The sequence below is a fragment of the Sinocyclocheilus grahami genome, unplaced genomic scaffold (assembly GCF_001515645.1).
Source record: "Sinocyclocheilus grahami isolate Dianchi unplaced genomic scaffold, SAMN03320097.WGS_v1.1 scaffold733.1, whole genome shotgun sequence".
Lineage (NCBI taxonomy): Eukaryota > Metazoa > Chordata > Actinopteri > Cypriniformes > Cyprinidae > Sinocyclocheilus > Sinocyclocheilus grahami.
In genome coordinates, this window is record NW_015505912.1 from 671,609 (window position 1) to 690,148 (window position 18,540).

At 37.6% G+C, this 18,540-nt stretch overlaps 1 protein-coding gene across 2 annotated transcripts; it reads left to right on the forward strand.

Annotated features, from left to right (window-relative positions):
• The first annotated feature begins 2,021 nt into the window (after positions 1-2,021).
• Positions 2,022-13,607, forward strand: LOC107560559 (SWI/SNF-related matrix-associated actin-dependent regulator of chromatin subfamily D member 2-like). 2 transcript variants are annotated; one of them, XM_016244776.1, is made up of 14 exons: positions 2,022-2,447; positions 3,759-3,955; positions 6,593-6,635; positions 6,749-6,871; positions 7,248-7,367; positions 8,020-8,115; positions 8,396-8,497; positions 9,092-9,253; positions 10,147-10,244; positions 10,756-10,807; positions 11,230-11,313; positions 11,426-11,548; positions 11,631-11,732; positions 12,003-13,607. In XM_016244776.1, exons 1-14 carry the CDS (start codon positions 2,280-2,282, stop codon positions 12,054-12,056), a joined length of 1,524 nt encoding a protein of 507 aa, XP_016100262.1. In that variant the 5' UTR covers positions 2,022-2,279; the 3' UTR covers positions 12,057-13,607. The 2 variants fall into 2 exon arrangements, with proteins under 2 accessions (XP_016100262.1, XP_016100263.1); XM_016244777.1 differs by lacking the exon at positions 10,756-10,807 and having other exon boundaries at positions 2,023-2,447; positions 11,178-11,313.
• The last annotated feature ends 4,933 nt before the right edge of the window (positions 13,608-18,540 follow it).

Genomic DNA, 18,540 nt, shown 5'->3' on the forward strand with positions numbered 1-18,540 from the left:
TTTGATCTTTTAATTGCACTTAATGTATCTTAATAGCCTACATCACGCCATATTAAGTGTTTTATGTTTTTCTACAGGAGGAAAACGCTTAGCGAGAGACTTTGTGCATTGCGTTCATGTAAGATGTTGAGAGATTCAAACAAAAAGTAATCAATAAATAGAACATAATAAAAATAAAAAAATAAAGACTGCAAGTGATGTCACTTGCGGAAGCGCAAGTGTCTGGGAGTGCAAGTCTATGGAGGACGAAACCTGCAAAAACAATAAATAAATAAATACACAAATAAATAAATGTGTGCATAAATACACGTATTCTTGTTTAAATACATAAATAAATAATTATACATGTGATGAAAGTAGGCAAATAAATGATATAAATTGGAAATGTTTAAGGAAATGCTAAACTCATCCTAACTATTTTCTTTTGATCACTCGTTTGTTTCTGAATGTAGTTCCACATTTTTTTTTTCCTCTGCGCAACATGCTAATGAGAGGGTGTCAATTATGCAAGAGTAGACACTTCATCAGTCAAGGGGACTGATTATTATCTTACACTTTTTCATAGGGTTAGTTTTGTAGTTATAATCATGAGAGGGCTAACTCATAAAAGATTTTAAGTGGCCAATGTAAAATATTAATGCTTACATAGCTCTTAATTGCAATACTGAACCGTTATTTGCTTAGTAAACATACTTTTGTCGCCTGTATTATCTGTTCTGATAACTAATGGGAAAAAACTGTTCCTCGATTAAACCACTTCATACCAGTCATCTCATGATGACCATTACTGATATTACAGTTGTCTCTAGCTGGAGACTCAATCGGGTTACAAAAAATGACGTCAGAAAACGACACTGGCCATTTCTTTGGGTCGTTTGTAATGTCACAGATACTGTACGGACAATACAGCTCAGTTTTTATGTATCTTGCTCTGTTAAACGGAAAAAGTGACTTTACGTAGCCCATACTGGATTAACACCATGCATTTCCTCTCAGCGGGAAAGCCGCGCCCCCAGCTATGACATGACCCCGACCAAGTCCATGGTTGACACCCTCTCATTATCTTGTGCATTTTTCAAGGAAAAATAAATGTGGAACTACATTCAGAAATAAATGAGTGACCAAAGGAAAATAAATAGGATGAGTTGAGCATTTCCTTAAACATTTTCCATTTGTCCACTAATTTATTTTATTTGTTTGCCTACTTTAATCACGTTTAATTATCTCTATATGTATTTAAACAAGAATTTGTGTATTTATACAGACATTTATTTATTTATTTGCATATTTATTTATTTATTGTTTTTGCAGGTTTCGTCCTCCATACAAGTCTGACAGTGCAAGTGCAAGTCTGCAGCCAGACCCTTCTCCAATCAAATGAACAAATCAAATGTATTTGGAACATTGCTTTTGCTAAAATATAGAATGCAAATTCCAAAGGCCCCCCTTAGGGATTTTTTATTTTTTTTAATTCTGGTCCCATAATATATACCGGTAATAATAATAATTAAAGCAAAAACTATTTTGAGTAATATTAAATAATAATAATAAATGTTAGAACACGTTTATTATGCTAATTTAACCACTTTTGGGCATTTTTTCATGTATTTTATTTCCTCTACAATTTTGCATGGCAACGCTGAAAAATGAAGAACGTGAAACGCACAAAAAGAATGAATTGGAACCGGTTGCGAATATTTTATTTTAAAATAAGCACACATTTACACTTGTTCATATGCTTAATACGTCGTATTTTATAATGAAATTAAATATAATCCTTTTTACATTGACGCTGTTAGGCAGCAGAGGCAGACCAGCCTAAAAATGTAACTTTGTCATCCTCACAACAAATTGAGCAGCATCAAGACTACTACACAGTGAGGGTATGAGCTGCATTTCCATATTCGAAACAAAAAGTCTTTGTACACCAAATGAAACTTTAGAAAACAACACGAAACAAGCTGTCGCCTAGGTAGAGGATTTCAAGGGGAAGTTATTTGGCAACCCAGAGGGAGGAGATCTGAGAAGCCACACACACTGATAACTGCAGACATTGGTCAAGCTCTTAAAACGTTGTTGAGAGGAAACCATTCAAATAAATGGGTGTTTGACATGCTTTTATGAGGAAGAGATGACAACGGACATCGATCGACAATTAGAGACAGAAGAATATACAAGTTAGATATTTGAACGCGATGCGGGCACACGGAACTGTAACGTTTTTTGAGTGACTCGGTAACGATTTTGGATTTGTTTATTAGCGGGAAAAATCATCAAAAATGGCTTCTAGATTGGGTTTATTGGGTTTCCCCATCAACTCCAGTACCCCAATAAACCCCAGCATGAACCTCTTGAACCCGGGTCACAGCAGCGCCATGAGAATGCCAGCAATGCCGCAGAATTCACCCTACAGAGGGATGGGCAGTACCCCGAACCAGTACCTCCAAGTAAGTGAGGAAACCACTCTTTATTTTGTTCTCTGAAGTGTTTAGCAGCACGCCATAGCTTCAGTCTTCTCTTCTGCCTTAAAATAGGAAGTGCCAGTGCATTTGCAACAACGACGATTTAATAGCACATATACAAACATTGCCAGGTAATACAAGGATGCTTCTTTACAGAAATAAAAAGAGAAACGACTCAAATTGGGAATATATTAGTTTTAGAGCACTGTATAGTGAGGCCCTCGAAGAACAAACATGTACTTCCGCGTTCGAGTCCCACCATGAACACAACATTCATGGCGCATGTTTTATTTTGAGTAGGTTACCTGCAAATAATCGGTTCAGTCGCTAACAAAAAGTGCCATGTTAACTATTACATTTTGTAATATAACATGGTAATACGATTATCTTTGGACTGGACATATACCATTGTAATAGCATAGTATTTACTACGCCGTTGAGTAACCACCCATATGCCGTGTAACGTTATATGAATATGGTATCCATTAACTCATAATGTCATGATGAACGTATAAAGTTCAAACCAATCTGATATAATAACTATAAGGTGGTATTTTTAGTAACCCTTTACAATGAGGCCCCATTAGTTGACGTTGCTTAAATGCTTGAACCAAAATGAACAAAACAGCAATGCATGTCTTACAGTATCTATTCATCTTTGTTAACATTTGTTAATTAAAATACAATTCATTGTTCATGTTAGCTCGGGGAACAATATTAACAGATACAACATTTGATTTTAATAATGTATAAAAGGAATGGTTCACACAAAAATGAAAATTCTGTCACCGTTTGCTCACCTTCTGCTTGTTCTAAACTTGTCTGAGTTTCTTTTTTCTGTTGAGCACAAAAGAAGATATTTTGAAGAATGTTGGTATAGCTACTGACTTCCATAGTATGTTTATGTGTGCCACGGAAGTCGGTGGTTACCATCAACCGTTTGGTTACCAACATTCTTCCGAATATCTTCTTTTGTGCTCAACCGAAAAAAGGAAGTCGTGCATTTGAAACAAATTGAGGGTGAGAAAATGATGACAGAATTTTCATTTTTAGGTGAACTATCCCTTTAGTGAATAATGAAATTAAGATTAATGTGTGCTTTAGAAGTATTTTTTATTGTTTGTGTTAACTAATGTATTTAGCTAATAAATGTAACATTGCAAAGTTTACTGTATTTTTGTTGTAAGAAGCCTACATGTAGTCGTACATAAAGTTTTACATTTGCAGTGCTTTACCTATTATAACAGTTTGCTATTTGTTAGTGTCACAATAGTAATACTCAAATCATACCCACAGCGCCCGAGTATGTCACCCAGCCGAGGAATGCCAATTGGGGGCATGGGGTCTATGGGTTCCCCTCTACCTGGACCGTCTTATAGTGGTGCCATGTCCATGCGACCTGGGATGCCTCAAGCCATGATGGACCCTGCCCGGAAGAGAATCCTTCAGCAGCAACAGCAGCAGTCTGGGGGTCTTATGGGTCCGAGAAGGGGGTTAGTGCATTTAGTATAACTGTTTGTGCATGAATGGCAACTAATTGAAAGTTACAGTAGCATTCAAATCTCTTTAAAGTTCCCATTTGAGTCTGCGCTATGAGGCCTTATAAACAAAGAAAGGTTTTATTTTTGCAGCCTCAAGTAAAGTCTGTATTAGATGTGTTAATAATGTGGCAATATAGTGGTCTGGTTCTACTATAGAGCAGGATATCAAGTATGATATTAAATCTAAGAAGAGCTTCTAAAGCAAAACAAATAAATAAAATCATATGATTCTACTTTGTGATAGAAAGTGTCCAGTACTGAACCCAAAGTGTCATCTGCTACCGGATCGGCATTTGTCTCTGGAGACCAAGGGCTTCTTTGTTCTTCTAGCTCAGAGACTTATTTCTTTCATTTTGCCAAAGAAGCGTAGCATAGCTGTGAATTTTAAAAAATGGTTTAAAGATGTCTCATGATATTAACTAGAAGACTGAGCCATGGGGCAGATTTATTTGATATTGATATTTGCTGAGGCATTTTGAACACCACAAAATGCAAAGGTATTAGCTGCTCACCCTCATGTCATTCCAAACCTGTATGACTTTTGTTATTCTGTCAGACATAAAAGAAGATATTTTGAGAAATGTCTCAATGTGATCACCAAAACTGTTTGGTTACCCATATTTTTCAAAATATCTTAATTTGTGTTCTGCAGAAATAGAAATGAAACGACATGAGGGTAATGAAATGATGGGTGAACTATCTCTTTAACCATAAATATTAAACTTTGGTTGTTTGTGATTCACGCATGAACAATTTATACCTAAAATTATCTGATGACTTTTAGTTTTTAAGAATAAAACAAGTGAAAATTCCATAGACATAAGGAGCGGCTCGAAAACAGACGAAATCCAGTCATTTTAATAGGAATCTGTGCGATTAGGAGTTTCGCACAAGGCCGAAAAAGTTCCTCACGCAGATTTCGCTCATGTGTGAAGTTGGTCTCGCAAAATTAGCATGTTCACCAACAGAGAAATACTTGTTTTGAAAATGATATCTTTGACAAGTTACATACAAAATTTTGCTAATGTGACCGCACCTTTACAATTTATGGGAACCTGAGTCAAAATCTAGTTTTATTTTAAAAAGATAACAGAGGTTCCTGAGAAATTGTGTGAATTAATTGTTTTTCTTTTTTTATATACTTTAATGGATTATAAGTGGAGCCGAATGGAATTGGTTAATTTTTTTTTTGGTTGGCAGAATTGGTTTAAACATGGCAAAACTCAAAGCTATGGAGCATTATCAAATTAGATAAAAGATTTAATAAAAATATTTCTGCTACGTTTAAACGATTGAGCATTTCAGCAGAATCAAACTTAGAGGAAAGATGCAGATTTTCCAAATTTTCAAATGTTTGCTGTAAATAATAATTGTTTCACTGTAAATTCTATGAGAGGAAAAAATATATTTATTTAATAATAATTATGTGGCATACATTTCAGATCTTCAGGACTTTAAACTGTGCTCTCTGTTATTGAAATAACATTTTAACATATGTTCGTGTTGAGTCAAGTTTCTTACACTTCTGCTCTACATTTTCAGGGTGAAGAGCATTTCTTTCATTTTGCCAAAGAAGCGTAGCATAGCTGTGAATTTTAAAAAATGGTTTAAAGATGTCTCATGATATTAACTAGAAGACTGAGCCATGGGGCAGATTTATTTGATATTGATATTTGCTGAGGCATTTTGAACACCACAAAATGCAAAGGTATTAGTTGCTCACCCTCATGTCATTCCAAACCTGTATGACTTTTGTTATTCTGTCAGACATAAAAGAAGATATTTTGAGAAATGTCTCAATGTGATCACCAAAACTGTTTGGTTACCCATATTTTTCAAAATATCATAATTTGTGTTCTGCAGAAATAGAAATGAAACGACATGAGGGTAATGAAATGATGGGTGAACTATCTCTTTAACCATAAATATTAAACTTTGGTTGTTTGTGATTCACGCATGAACAATTCATACCTAAAATTATCAGATGACTTTTAGTTTTTAAGAATAAAACAAGTGAAAATTCCATAGACATAAGGAGCGGCTCGAAAACAGACGAAATCCAGTCATTTTAATAGGAATCTGTGCGATTAGGAGTTTCGCACAAGGCCAAAAAAGTTCCTCACGCAGATTTCGCTCATGTGTGAAGTTGGTCTCGCAAAATTAGCATGTTCACCAACAGAGAAATACTTGTTTTGAAAATGATATCTTTGACAAGTTACATACAAAATTTTTTTTTTTGGTTGGCAGAATTGGTTTAAACATGGCAAAACTCAAAGCTATGGAGCATTATCAAATTAGATAAAAGATTTAATAAAAATATTTCTGCTACGTTTAAACGATTGAGCATTTCAGCAGAATCAAACTTAGAGGAAAGATGCAGATTTTCCAAATTTTCAAATGTTTGCTGTAAATAATAATTGTTTCACTGTAAATTCTATGAGAGGAAAAAATATATTTATTTAATAATAATTATGTGGCATACATTTCAGATCTTCAGGACTTTAAACTGTGCTCTCTGTTATTGAAATAACATTTTAACATATGTTCGTGTTGAGTCAAGTTTCTTACACTTCTGCTCTACATTTTCAGGGTGAAGAGGCGTAAGATGGCTGACAAAGTTCTCCCACAAAGGGTGAGCTTAACCAGAATAGTATAAATCTTATAATAGTATAAAAAATAGTATAAAACCAGTTTTTTTGTGATGCTGAAGTGTACATAGTTTCTCATGATTTTGGTGTTCTTCAGATCAGGGATCTGGTCCCAGAGTCTCAGGCTTATATGGACCTTCTGGCTTTTGAGAGAAAGCTGGACCAGACCATTGCTCGCAAACGAATGGAGATACAGGAAGCCATCAAAAAGCCCATCACGGTAGATGTGGTAGACTGGAGTAGCAATTCAGAGATTAATTCTTAGTTCAACTACGTTTAAGTCCCCCCCCAAACCTGTATGATTTACTTTCTTCTATGGAATACAAAAGAAGATATTTTAAAGAACGTTGGAAACCAAACCATTTTTATGCTCATTAACTTCCATTGCATGGTCAAAAAACAGACACATTTCTTAGAATAAAAAAGAAAGTCATACAGATTTGGCGCAACAGAGGTCGAGTAACTGATGACAGAATTTTCATTCTTGGGAGAACTATCCTTTAGCACTTGCATTTCTATAGGAAAAGTAAAATGCATTTGAATAAATAGTAGATTTATTATGTATTATCTCATTGCTCTTTATTCTGCTCTTCCAGCAAAAACGTAAACTGAGGATCTACATTTCTAATACCTACACACCTGGCAAGCCAGAAGGAGAGGAGGCTGAAAAAATGGCATCATGGGAACTTCGAGTGGAAGGCAAACTCCTGGAGGATGTATGTAATGAGTTTCACTATGTGTTTGCTTGTGAACTTGAAGCAAGGTGAGAGATCACACTATAAAGAACTCCTATTTGCAGTGTTTCATGGCAAGTAACAGCTCTAGATAAAGCTGACTGTGTCGCCCCTATTCTTAATGCTTTTTATTTGGCAGTCTTGAGTCTGTTGGCCAGCTTAAATGAACTAATTCATGTCCTCAGTTCACTCCTTCAAACCAGATGTGCTCTAAGTTGTTCCATGTTCCCAAACTCTGAGGAAAAGAAATTTAAACTTTGGCCCCTTTCAAGAAATTAGTCCCAAAAAAAAGTGTAAGGGTATATTTGCCAGCTGAAGGCCTCTGGCTGTGCTGCCGCCACATGCAAAGAGGAAACGATTCTTTCTTTTTCTTCACTTTCTTCTAACTTAGTGGTCATAAGTTGAGTGGTACTGCAAAGGGAGGTACAGGCAAGGCATTGCGCAAGCTCATACTGGTGCAATAGCTGTTTGTGACTGAGTGTGTGTTGATTCTAAAATAACTCCCCCCCCCCCAGTGTGGTCAGCTCCTAACAATGCAGTATCAATCAACAGCATGAGCGCACTGCAAAAAGATCTTGTGTTCTCTCTCCCCTTTAACCGACTTCTTTCTCTCTGTCTTTATCTTTATCCTTAGCCAGGGAAACACAAACGAAAGTTTTCATCCTTCTTTAAAAGCCTGGTCATTGAACTGGACAAAGAACTTTATGGCCCAGACAACCACTTGGTGGAGGTATGAAATTATAGAGTTATAAGTTCATATTTTAATACCTGTGTTTTGAAACACTGGACTAGAGGTCTGTCAAGGTACTGCACACACACACGTGCACATATATATATATTTATATATATATATGTCCCACAATATAATTAAATCTACTGAAATCCTGATGATCACGATGACCTCATCAAACACAACATGAAAATTCTGTCATCATTTACTCACACATGTATTGTCTTGCAGTAAATTCAGTCATTACATCTGTAGTCATATCGTTTTCTGTGTGTCTTAGTGGCACAGAATGCCTACAACTCAGGAGACAGATGGATTTCAGGTGAAGAGACCAGGGGATGTGAATGTGAAATGTACTCTCCTTCTCATGCTAGACCACCAGGTATCACATACATGTATATGTCACACACACACACGCATATAGGCTATATATCAGGCTTGGGGCAAAAATCCCATCAAAATGAACCGAAATCCACCCCAAATTCAAGATAAGGGGCAAAAAATGCCCCTGCATAGTTATATATCTATTCCAACTGTTGCAGTTTAAAGTAAAATATGAAAATCAATGAAATTTGCCAATTACAGTATTACATTTAGATCTGCTGACACTGTGTTCAAGATTTCATTGTATGTGTTGTTTTTTGAAGCATATTTTTGAGCATTAGAACCAATTAAACATGAATTCAATGGCTAATCAGTGACATGTAGATTAGTCACCAGTGATGATTTTCCCTTCAAGGGATTGAATGAATGTAAATTTGAACAACAATAAAAAAAAAAAGATACTTTTGTCTAAATAGCCTCAAAACTAACAGACATGGATTAAAAGCCAAAAAATTAATGGGGTCTTTAAAAGAAATCAAACTTTTTTTTAAATGGGATTTATTTCCTAAGTTTGTTTGTTACAGAGTATTTAGTTGCATCTCTTTAATGATATTACCTCATCTTATCTTACTTCTCCTTCTACTTGACTTAGCCTCCGCAGTATAAACTGGATCCACGCCTGGCTCGACTTTTGGGTGTCCACACTCAGACCAGAGCTAGTATCATGCAGGCCCTGTGGCTCTACATCAAAAGCAACAAGCTGCAAGACTGCCATGAGAAAGAGTACATTAGCTGCAACCGATACTTCAGACAGGTACCCAAAATGTTTAGCCCTCTTAGCAGGAAATTACCTTTAGCTTGTTCTCACAATTCTTTAAAACCCAAAACACTAAAACTCAGTTGAAAACTCATGAGAAAAGAAAAACTCTGCAGGAACCCTAGTTTCTAAGCCTTGCATTTGGTACTGTCTGCCACAACACGCTTTCACTTGCCTCTAAGCCATTGGTATTACTGGCACAGCTGTGCATTGGTTCACATCCTACTTGAGTGATAGATAGCAATTGGACTTTTTTCCAGAAATGAGGTCCCTCAGGGCTCGGTTCTTGGCCCATTTCTCTTTGTAGTCTGTATGCTTCCACTTAATCAGAATTCCTTGACACAAAGGAATCAGATTACTTGGTTTCACTTTCCCTTGTTATGTTGACACTCAAAGCTGCATTAGCTCCCATGTTACTTCCATCCTTCCTCTCAACATCAGATCTTTCTTCAAACTGCTCAAGTATACAAGGACGAGGGACTGAAAACAAATGTAGAAATCAGGGACTGTATGACAGAAACATCCTAATGCAGAATCCTATCCATCTTTAGAAACCATGGTAATTTCAAATCTACGTGAAAAAATTAAGATGGGAAGTTTCTGTAATACAGCTCCAGAATATCATGGAGACTTGGCAGGGCCCACCTAGCAATTCCCCTGTCTATTATTTAGAAGTCCTTCGCAACTTTATTGAAACACCTTGCATAGTGCAGGTAGTTTTGGACAGATAAGCACTACTCTCATTGTCTTCAGAATCTAGTTTAGTGCTTGATCTGAGATAATTATTGCATGCTTCATGCATTGGAAACCACGTGATTGGTGCCTTAATCACAAACTTAATGGCTATAAATTGAACCATGAAACTAAACTGAACTGCTGTAATCCTGCAGATTTTTGGCTGCCATAGGATGAGATTTTCGGATATCCCCATGAAACTTGCCGGCCTCCTTCAGCACCCCGACCCCATCATCATCAATCATATCATCAGGTGCGTGCTTGTGGTTCCTGTTCTGAATGTTCTCTTTTGTTACTCAACAGTTACTTTCCATGCTCTTTTGAAAAAATATTTTCTCTTTAATCAAAATGTCTGACTTATAAACTCAAATATTTAACTTACCAGTCCAAAGTTCTGTCACACTTACGTTTATGAATATAGCTTGCACCTATATATGAATTTCTGAGCAAAAGTAAAGCTGTATATAATTTAAATGGGTGATTTTACCAGAATAGGGAAGGAAATGCAACTTGTGTCCAGCATGTATGTGAACTCCTTTAATACTGTTGGAAAACTTGGGGGAAAAATATTGAAAAAAGTTTTGATTTGTTTAACATTTTTGGTATTCAATTGTCATATAATTCCATTCTTCCATCTCATATTTTTAATAACTATTCTAAAATGTGTAAAATACATATTATTTCGATTTGTAGAGTGGTATGAATATTGATGTTATTTTTTTATGTTGACCAAAGGCTGCTTTATTGCTATATCATTTTGTCAGTGTGGATCCCAATGATCAGAAGAAGACTGCATGCTTTGATATCGATGTTGAGGTGGACGACCCTCTGAAGCTGAATATAGCTTGCACCTATATATGAATTTCTGAGCAAAAGTAAAGCTGTATATAATTTAAATGGGTGATTTTACCAGAATAGGGAAGGAAATGCAACTTGTGTCCAGCATGTATGTGAACTCCTTTAATACTGTTGGAAAACTTGGGGGAAAAATATTGAAAAAGTTTTGATTTGTTTAACATTTTTGGTATTCAATTGTCATATAATTCCATTCTTCCATCTCATATTTTTAATAACTATTCTAAAATGTGTAAAATACATATTATTTCGATTTGTAGAGTGGTATGAATATTGATGTTATTTTTTTATGTTGACCAAAGGCTGCTTTATTGCTATATCATTTTGTCAGTGTGGATCCCAATGATCAGAAGAAGACTGCATGCTTTGATATCGATGTTGAGGTGGACGACCCTCTGAAGGCTCAGATGACCAGCTTCCTGTCATCCACAACCAGTCAACAGGAGATCACTGCCCTGGAGATGAAGGTGTGTGTGCAAGGGCATAAATGACACCTCATGTAAATTAATTTCCACCCATTCTAAAGTTACACACATATAGAGGGGCTGTTCTTAACCAAACATTTACATTCTCCATAAGATACATGAGACTATTGAATCCATCAACCATTTGAAGACCCAGAGAGACTTCATGCTCAGCTTCAGTAACAACCCGCAGGAGTTCATCCAGGACTGGCTCAAGTCTCAGAGCCGAGACCTCAAAGTACTTTCAGTTTCCCTCATTGGATTTCATTCAGCCTTCATTTTTTTTGCCATTCATGAATGTTTTGTCTTGGTTTATGCAGTTAATGACAGACACTGTGGGTAATCCAGAGGAGGAGAGAAGAACTGAGTTTTACCACTCACCCTGGGTCAAAGAAGCTGTTGGACGCTATATATTTTCAAAGGTGAGCACTTTGTATTTCTTTCCATTGCAAGGCACATCAGTGGTTGTTGCCTGCTTAACCTGCTTAGACTGGTGTTTAAAAGACTGGTCATAACTTTTTCAAGTCAGTTACAAATAGGTAGATTGGTCTAATTTGAAGACTGATTACTCCTTGGTTTACTGCTAGTTGATCAAACTAGTTCTTAAGATACAGTCTTAACATAATGGCTGTATATGCAACTGGCCCCAGATGCTATAGTATCTATAATTGTGCATTTTCTTTTATTTTCAGGTCCAGCAGAGGAGACAGGAATTGGAACAGGTACTGGGAATCCGACTCACTTAAGAAGATTCAGACTCCAAATCTACAGTCACCCGAGAAATTGGCTCAACAAATACAATTGAGACTGAAGCTTTCTGTTTGAAAACCAGTGAAGGAAGTTCATGTATAAGTTTTGGGTTTCTCAGTTGCAGCTTTTGTACCATTACACACATTTGGCCATATGAATTTCAAATGCTTTTTCAGTAACTGGAACACTTCAGTACGTATCTTCCTCTTTGTATTAATTCTCTGATCTTCTCTTATATATTCTGAAAATGAGCCATCCAGTTTATGTTCCTCTTGATTCAGTTTGTTGACATACTCCTCTTTGCTTTTATTGTATCTTGTTAAATACGTCTCTCTTTTTATATTTTACAGTAAGATATACAGTACTGTAGCTTATTGGCTAACACCCTTATAGGTAACTGATGCAACAAAGATTCTTTTTGTTAATAAATTTTGTGTTTGTAGTAGGAATTGCCAAAATCAATCTACATTTGTTATTTCATTTTTGAAAGGTTTCTAATTGTGACCACAAAGGCTATTTTCACAACTTAATTGCACATTTTTTTGGGATAAGATGCAGTTACTTATAGTTAAAAAGATTAGTAATGAAAATGCAATGCTTTTCTTCGATTTTCAATATTGTGGATTTTTTTCCATTTGGTCTCTCAGGAAAATATGTGCTGCACTGCGTTCAAGAGCCATGATTTTGTGTTTCCACCCCAACAGGAAATCCAGCACATTTGGTTGTCCAGCTGTTTTAGTTCAGTGTACCAGACTTTCTGTCTTCGTCTTGTTAGTGTTTACAAAGTTTTTGACAAAGGTTGCTGGAGTGGCAGAGACCATACAGCAGTTAACGAATTTTTGAAAGATAGTGCTTCAGGTGTGCACACCATCAGCATATTCTTCTTTTCTTTTCTTTTTTTCAGGTATTCAAAGCCATATTTTTTTACTTTCTAATAAGTAGTTCAGTTTAGTGTGTACTTATACATTCCAAACAGCTGATGGAAAGTTTGTGTTTAAGTTAGACTTAATATGTGGTTGTTCATATTGGTGTAGTCATTTGTGTTTTTAAGTACTGATGACAGCAAGTTGAATTTTCCATTAAGGAATATAGCAGGTTCAAGTTAAGCTGGACAGCATTTGTGACATGCTGCTGATTGCCAAAGAAAATGCTTTTGACTTTTCAGTTCATAAAGCGGTCAAAAACAAAAATTGTATGTTGTGTATTTAAAATGAAATTCTGACTTTTAAATGCATCTCCGAGGGACGAGTTGAAACAATTTTGTGTTAATCGACAACATGTCACAGATGTTGTCCCTAGAGCTGAACTCTGAATGTTTTCCTCAATGGTTTCATTTTGTTTATAACTGAATTACTCAGACAGTATTAATGCTGATCTGAAATGCAACCTTTGATTTACTTTTGAGTGGATTAAGCCTTTTTATGTAAATGCAATTAAGTTTTTACAACTTATGTTCTGTTATATTTTTATATCAATCAAATGCTTACCTTTTGTACTTTTTTTACTGGGAAATTGAAGTATTTTAAACAATAAAGTTGTTTCCATAAAGGGGAATTCACATGTGAATGTATTTTTGATCATAACATTTTTTTGTTACATTTAATGTCCTGGAAGACTGTTAACCTGAAGGAATATTAAATGTTATAATTAGATCAAATATTTAATTCAAAAGTAAGAAAACCAGGTGTGTTTCCATCTACTAGAAGGTAGACGGTTTGCTAGATAAAGCAAAACATTAGTCATGTTGATGCATGTAGTGTCCTGGTTAATCTGGTAATACCTGTCTCCATTAATACCTCACCTGTTCTACAGACTTGGGAGAGGTGCATTTTAGAACTGTTTTGCTGAGGGCTCTCATAGTTACACCTTGTAACACAAAACGAAATGTGGGAGATTTGAGATGGCTGGACTTATGCAGACAGATTGCACAACAGAAATAATGATCTTAAAAGAAGTTATTGTTCGTCTGTTTATTAAAGCTATTACAATGTAAACCTGGTTCAAGTTTTTCCTCATACTATGGCAAGCTGTTTTAACATTTATTCCTTAAAACATAGTAGAATCTATAGGGCCTTTCGCACCGCGGGAACCTTTTCATAGTACCAGAACTAATTGTGGAACTACCCACTCTTTGGCGTTTTCACACCACTGGAACTGGGTGCGGTTTTAGTACCGGACTGCCTTTTTCGAGAACCAAATTAGCTCCTACTCCGGAGTAGGGTCTAACCAGCACAACTGGTACTAATCGTGACGTAAGTAGACATTGATTGGCCAAACGCGTACGAAAACGCCCTCACCCGCCATGATTTAAAATGCAGTGTAAACATACTGTAAACATTAGGCTTGTTTGAGATGCGGCTCGCCTCACCTGAAATGTAGGCGGCTGCAGTGAGGGGAGGAGTGAAATAAGCGCAGTCAAGATGGGCAGTTCTGCCCTCTCGAAGTGGAACAGATACCAACGAGATCAAAGGCAGATATTGCGTTATTCACACTCATGTGCTGTGTTGCTAATAAACGTGATATAATTTCAGTTCTGTTGCTTTTATGAAAATAAATATGAACAAGACACTCAAAAGTGTCTAATAAAGTGTCTAATAATCACATGAAATCAGATTTTTTTAAAAAACATTTTAGACTAGAACGCAGCATCACGGTTGTCTGAACCAATGAGCATTAAGCTGCTGTTAAGCTGTGTCTTCAGTCAGTCGTTTCCCATCATGCTTTTGATCAGCGCAGTCGGTGGAGAGCAACTGCGCTCGACTGCACAATCCGACACAGCCGCCTCGCCGTCGCGAGAGTTTTTTGGCACACGTCAGCATGACATCAGAGCAAGTCGGCCGTAACTCGGACACTTTTCTAACCGGCATGCATCTCGTGGTGATCACCGGTGATCAGTTCTGCACAGATTTTGCTGATCTCAAACAAGCCTATTGTGTCAACTTATTTCGCAAGTATGGAGAACAGCGATAGATGGACGAACGCTGAAGTTCAGGCACTTGTAGCAAATGTAGCACTGCCAGTTGTCGTTGGAGATTCCTAGTCCTCCTTTCCGTTCTTTCAATCGCTATACGTATACGTCGACTTTCCATGTCCATTATTGTGAAACCCGCGAGGCACAACAAAAACACAACTCCGATCACAGCGTCCTCCATCCTCCTGTTGTTAATGTTGTTCTTCTTTGTTTCTGTTGTTGAACGCCGCGCAAAAATGACGACGCTGTCGACCGGCTTACATCACTTCTTTGTACACACTATCGGTGCGAATGCAACCCTTTAAATAGTACTGGGAAATAGTTCGCGCAAAATCGTCCCAGTACTTTAGTATTGTACATTTAGTTCTGGAACTAAAGCGGTGCGAAAGGCCTTTATTTTCATGCTATTGGTACTTCTTTTTACCTACTGCTATCTTTTACATTAAGTACTGGTACGTATTCATTTGCTGCTGGTGCTTATTCTTTAGGTACTTACTTTTTAAAAGATACTAGTACTTATTATTTATATACTAATTATTATTAGATACTGGTACTTATTTATTAGCTACTAGTACCGATTAAACAGATATTAGTTCTTATTTCAATTCTGTTGTAACTAGTAATACATTTCAAATTCTTACCATTGACTTCTATGGGGATCTGTCATTCAGGTATCAACGATTCAGTTCTGACTGGTATTTATTCTAATCATGACTAGTACATTAAAAAAAGTAGTTATTCATAAGGTACAATAAATTTTTTTTAGATACCAGTACTTAATTAGATACTAGTACTTATTCATTAGATACTCATTCCTATTTTAAAGATACTAATAGTTATTCATTAAACACTAGTACTTATTGATTATCTGCTAGTACTTATTCAATAGATACTACACATTTATTAGATACTATTACGTATTCCAAATGTTACTAGTAAGATTTTTTTAACTAGTAAGATTTTTTAATTGAACTCTACAGTGAACATTCTGACCAGTCATAACATAAGACAAGTAAAAAATGAGTTGTGACTTTTAAGATAAGAATTGTTACTAGTAACAATTACAAAAGATACTAGTGTCTAACAACAAAGTACTAGATGAAAGTAATCTAATGAATAACTAGTATTAAATAGGTACTAGTTGTAACCCTTTTAGTTGTTATGGACACCTTTGTTTCTGTGTTTTCCTGTGTTCTGTTTTGTTTTAGTTCCTGTGTGCCCTTATTTGGTTATCTTCCTGGTCTCGTTTAGCCTGATTAGTTTACCTCCATCACCTGTGTTTAGTTTATGATCTTCATCTGTCTTTGTATTTAAGTTGTTCCCTTTCTGTCACTCGTTGTTCGGTCACCGTTATACTAAGTTGTGTTTTCCCTTGTTTATCTGCCTGAGTTTAATTAAACAGAGTTTTGGGCTTTACCTGCTGTCTCCTTCGCCTTGCTTCGCAACACAACCTGTGACAGATGACCGAACCACGCAAAATGAACTGGGCTGAGGACAAGCTATTTAACGTCCAGCAGGATGGACAGCCTTTGGAGTGATATGTGGAGGAGTTCCTGAGTGTTTTCCATCTGGTGAGCTGGAGCAATCATACGGTTAACGCTTGCATCCGGATGGGACTCGACGATGATAATTTGTTTCGATTCCTTTCTCCTGACGATTGTTATAGACTCGTAGCAGACATTATTAATTACGTCCTCGATTTAAACGATTCGGATTTCTTTGTAGATGTAGCTAAATGAAGATTGTCGTTCGATTCCTATCTGGAAGCATGTGAGTGCTCCGGCTCACCACAAACCAGCACCCTCCACATACCAGTCCAATGGATCCATCCACTCCTACCCACCTGTGTTTCCCCGATCCAGAAAGGAGGTTTTGAACAGCGCTGACCTGGGAGCTGAAGTGGTGGAGTCCGCTCCAGAATGCTTTCCAGAGTCTGCTCCAGAATGCTCTCCAGAGTTCAACCGGGAGCCCACTCACGCCACAGAGCTCAACCGTGAGCCCAGCTCTCCTGAATCTCAGCTGGTTCCGTCCAGCTCTCCTGGGTCTCCCAAGTCTCCGCTTGTCCCAGCTAGCTCGCCGGCATATCCAGAGTCCTGGAAAGGTGTACCCATACCTTCGTCAGCCAGAAACCATCTGAGCCTGAAGGCGCCTAGTTTCCCCCAATAAAAATTTTTTTTGGGGGGGGGGGGGCATATGCCTGTGGCCATAGTGGCCAAGTCGGGGAACCTGGACAAGGCCAAGAAGGCCCATCCTCCATGGCCTCCGGAATTGGGCAGCACATCCATGGCCTCTTGAAAGGCTGGCACCACCATGGCCCCCTGAACTGCCGGCACCGCCCTGGAGGCTGCCCATCCTGTGTAGCTGCGCCTAACCAGCCTCCACCCTCCCTCCCCTCTGGATGGTGCTTAGCACGAGGGCGTGCTTTCCGGGAGGAGGGGGTTATGTCATCCTTTCAGTTGTTATGGACACCTTTGTTTCTGTGTTTTCCTGTGTTCTGTTTTGTTTTAGTTCCTGTGTGCCCTTATTTGGTTATCTTCCTGGTCTCATTTAGCCTGATTAGTTTACCTCCATCACCTGTGTTTAGTTTATGATCCTCATCTGTCTTTGTATTTAAGTTGCTCCCTTTCTGTCACTTGTTGTTTGGCCACCGTTATACTAAGTTGTGTTTTCCCTTGTTTATCTGCCTGGACTCGTGCGCTCTGGGTAAAGGAAGCACATCTTATGAGAAAGGATATTTGTCAATGAGCTCAGGATCTGTTGAGCAGCAAATCCTCCAGTATGATCTTGTCAGTCATCTCTCCTCTCAACCTGTCTGAACCCCCCACTGTCTTCTTTTTGGAAAACTAAAATATGGTCACCCTAATAAAATAGCATTAGACACTAGTATGTTTTAAAGGGGTGGTACAATGCTGTTTCATGCATTCAGAGTTGTTTACACTGTTAAAGGTGTCATATGATGCGATTTCAATTTTTCCTTTCTCTTTGGAGTGTTACAAGCTCTTGGTGCATAAAGAAGATCTGTAAAGTTGCAAAGACTAAAGTCTCAAATCCAAAGAGATATTCTTTATAAAAGTTCAGAGTCAGTCACACCTACCTAAAACGGCTCATTCTAACACGCCCCCACATGTCTACGTCACTATCTGGGAAGATTTGCATAACGCCGCCCAAAAGAAAGAAGGCGTAACTTTTATTCTCGCTGTAGTATTGTTGCCGCCGCCCAAAACTACTTTGTTTGGCTTTCCAAAAGAGGACGATATCGCTTCGTCATGCCTAGAGTTGATCCGTGCTGGTCGCTGAGGAAATACTACCGGATCGGCTTTCACCATGGACGAAGCGGAGTCCAGCCCGGGGTCGTCACATGTGGTTGCCGCAGGCATCACAATATGGTAAGGGCGTAACATTTCCGTCACACGCTTGAGGAATTCGGCCAGTCACAACGCACTGGATAGCTCGCCAATCAGAGCACATCTCGCTTTTTCAGACCGAAGAGCTTTGTAAAAATCGATGCG

Bases quoted from the DNA above. Each gene is read 5' to 3' on its own strand.
- LOC107560559 (XM_016244776.1), top strand. From the start codon at position 2,280: ATGGCTTCTAGATTGGGTTTATTGGGTTTCCCCATCAACTCCAGTACC. The intron at 7,368-8,019 runs GTATGTAATGAG...CTTTATCCTTAG, and splicing joins AAGGCAAACTCCTGGAGGAT to CCAGGGAAACACAAACGAAA. The intron at 11,733-12,002 runs GTGAGCACTTTG...TTTTATTTTCAG, and splicing joins GACGCTATATATTTTCAAAG to GTCCAGCAGAGGAGACAGGA.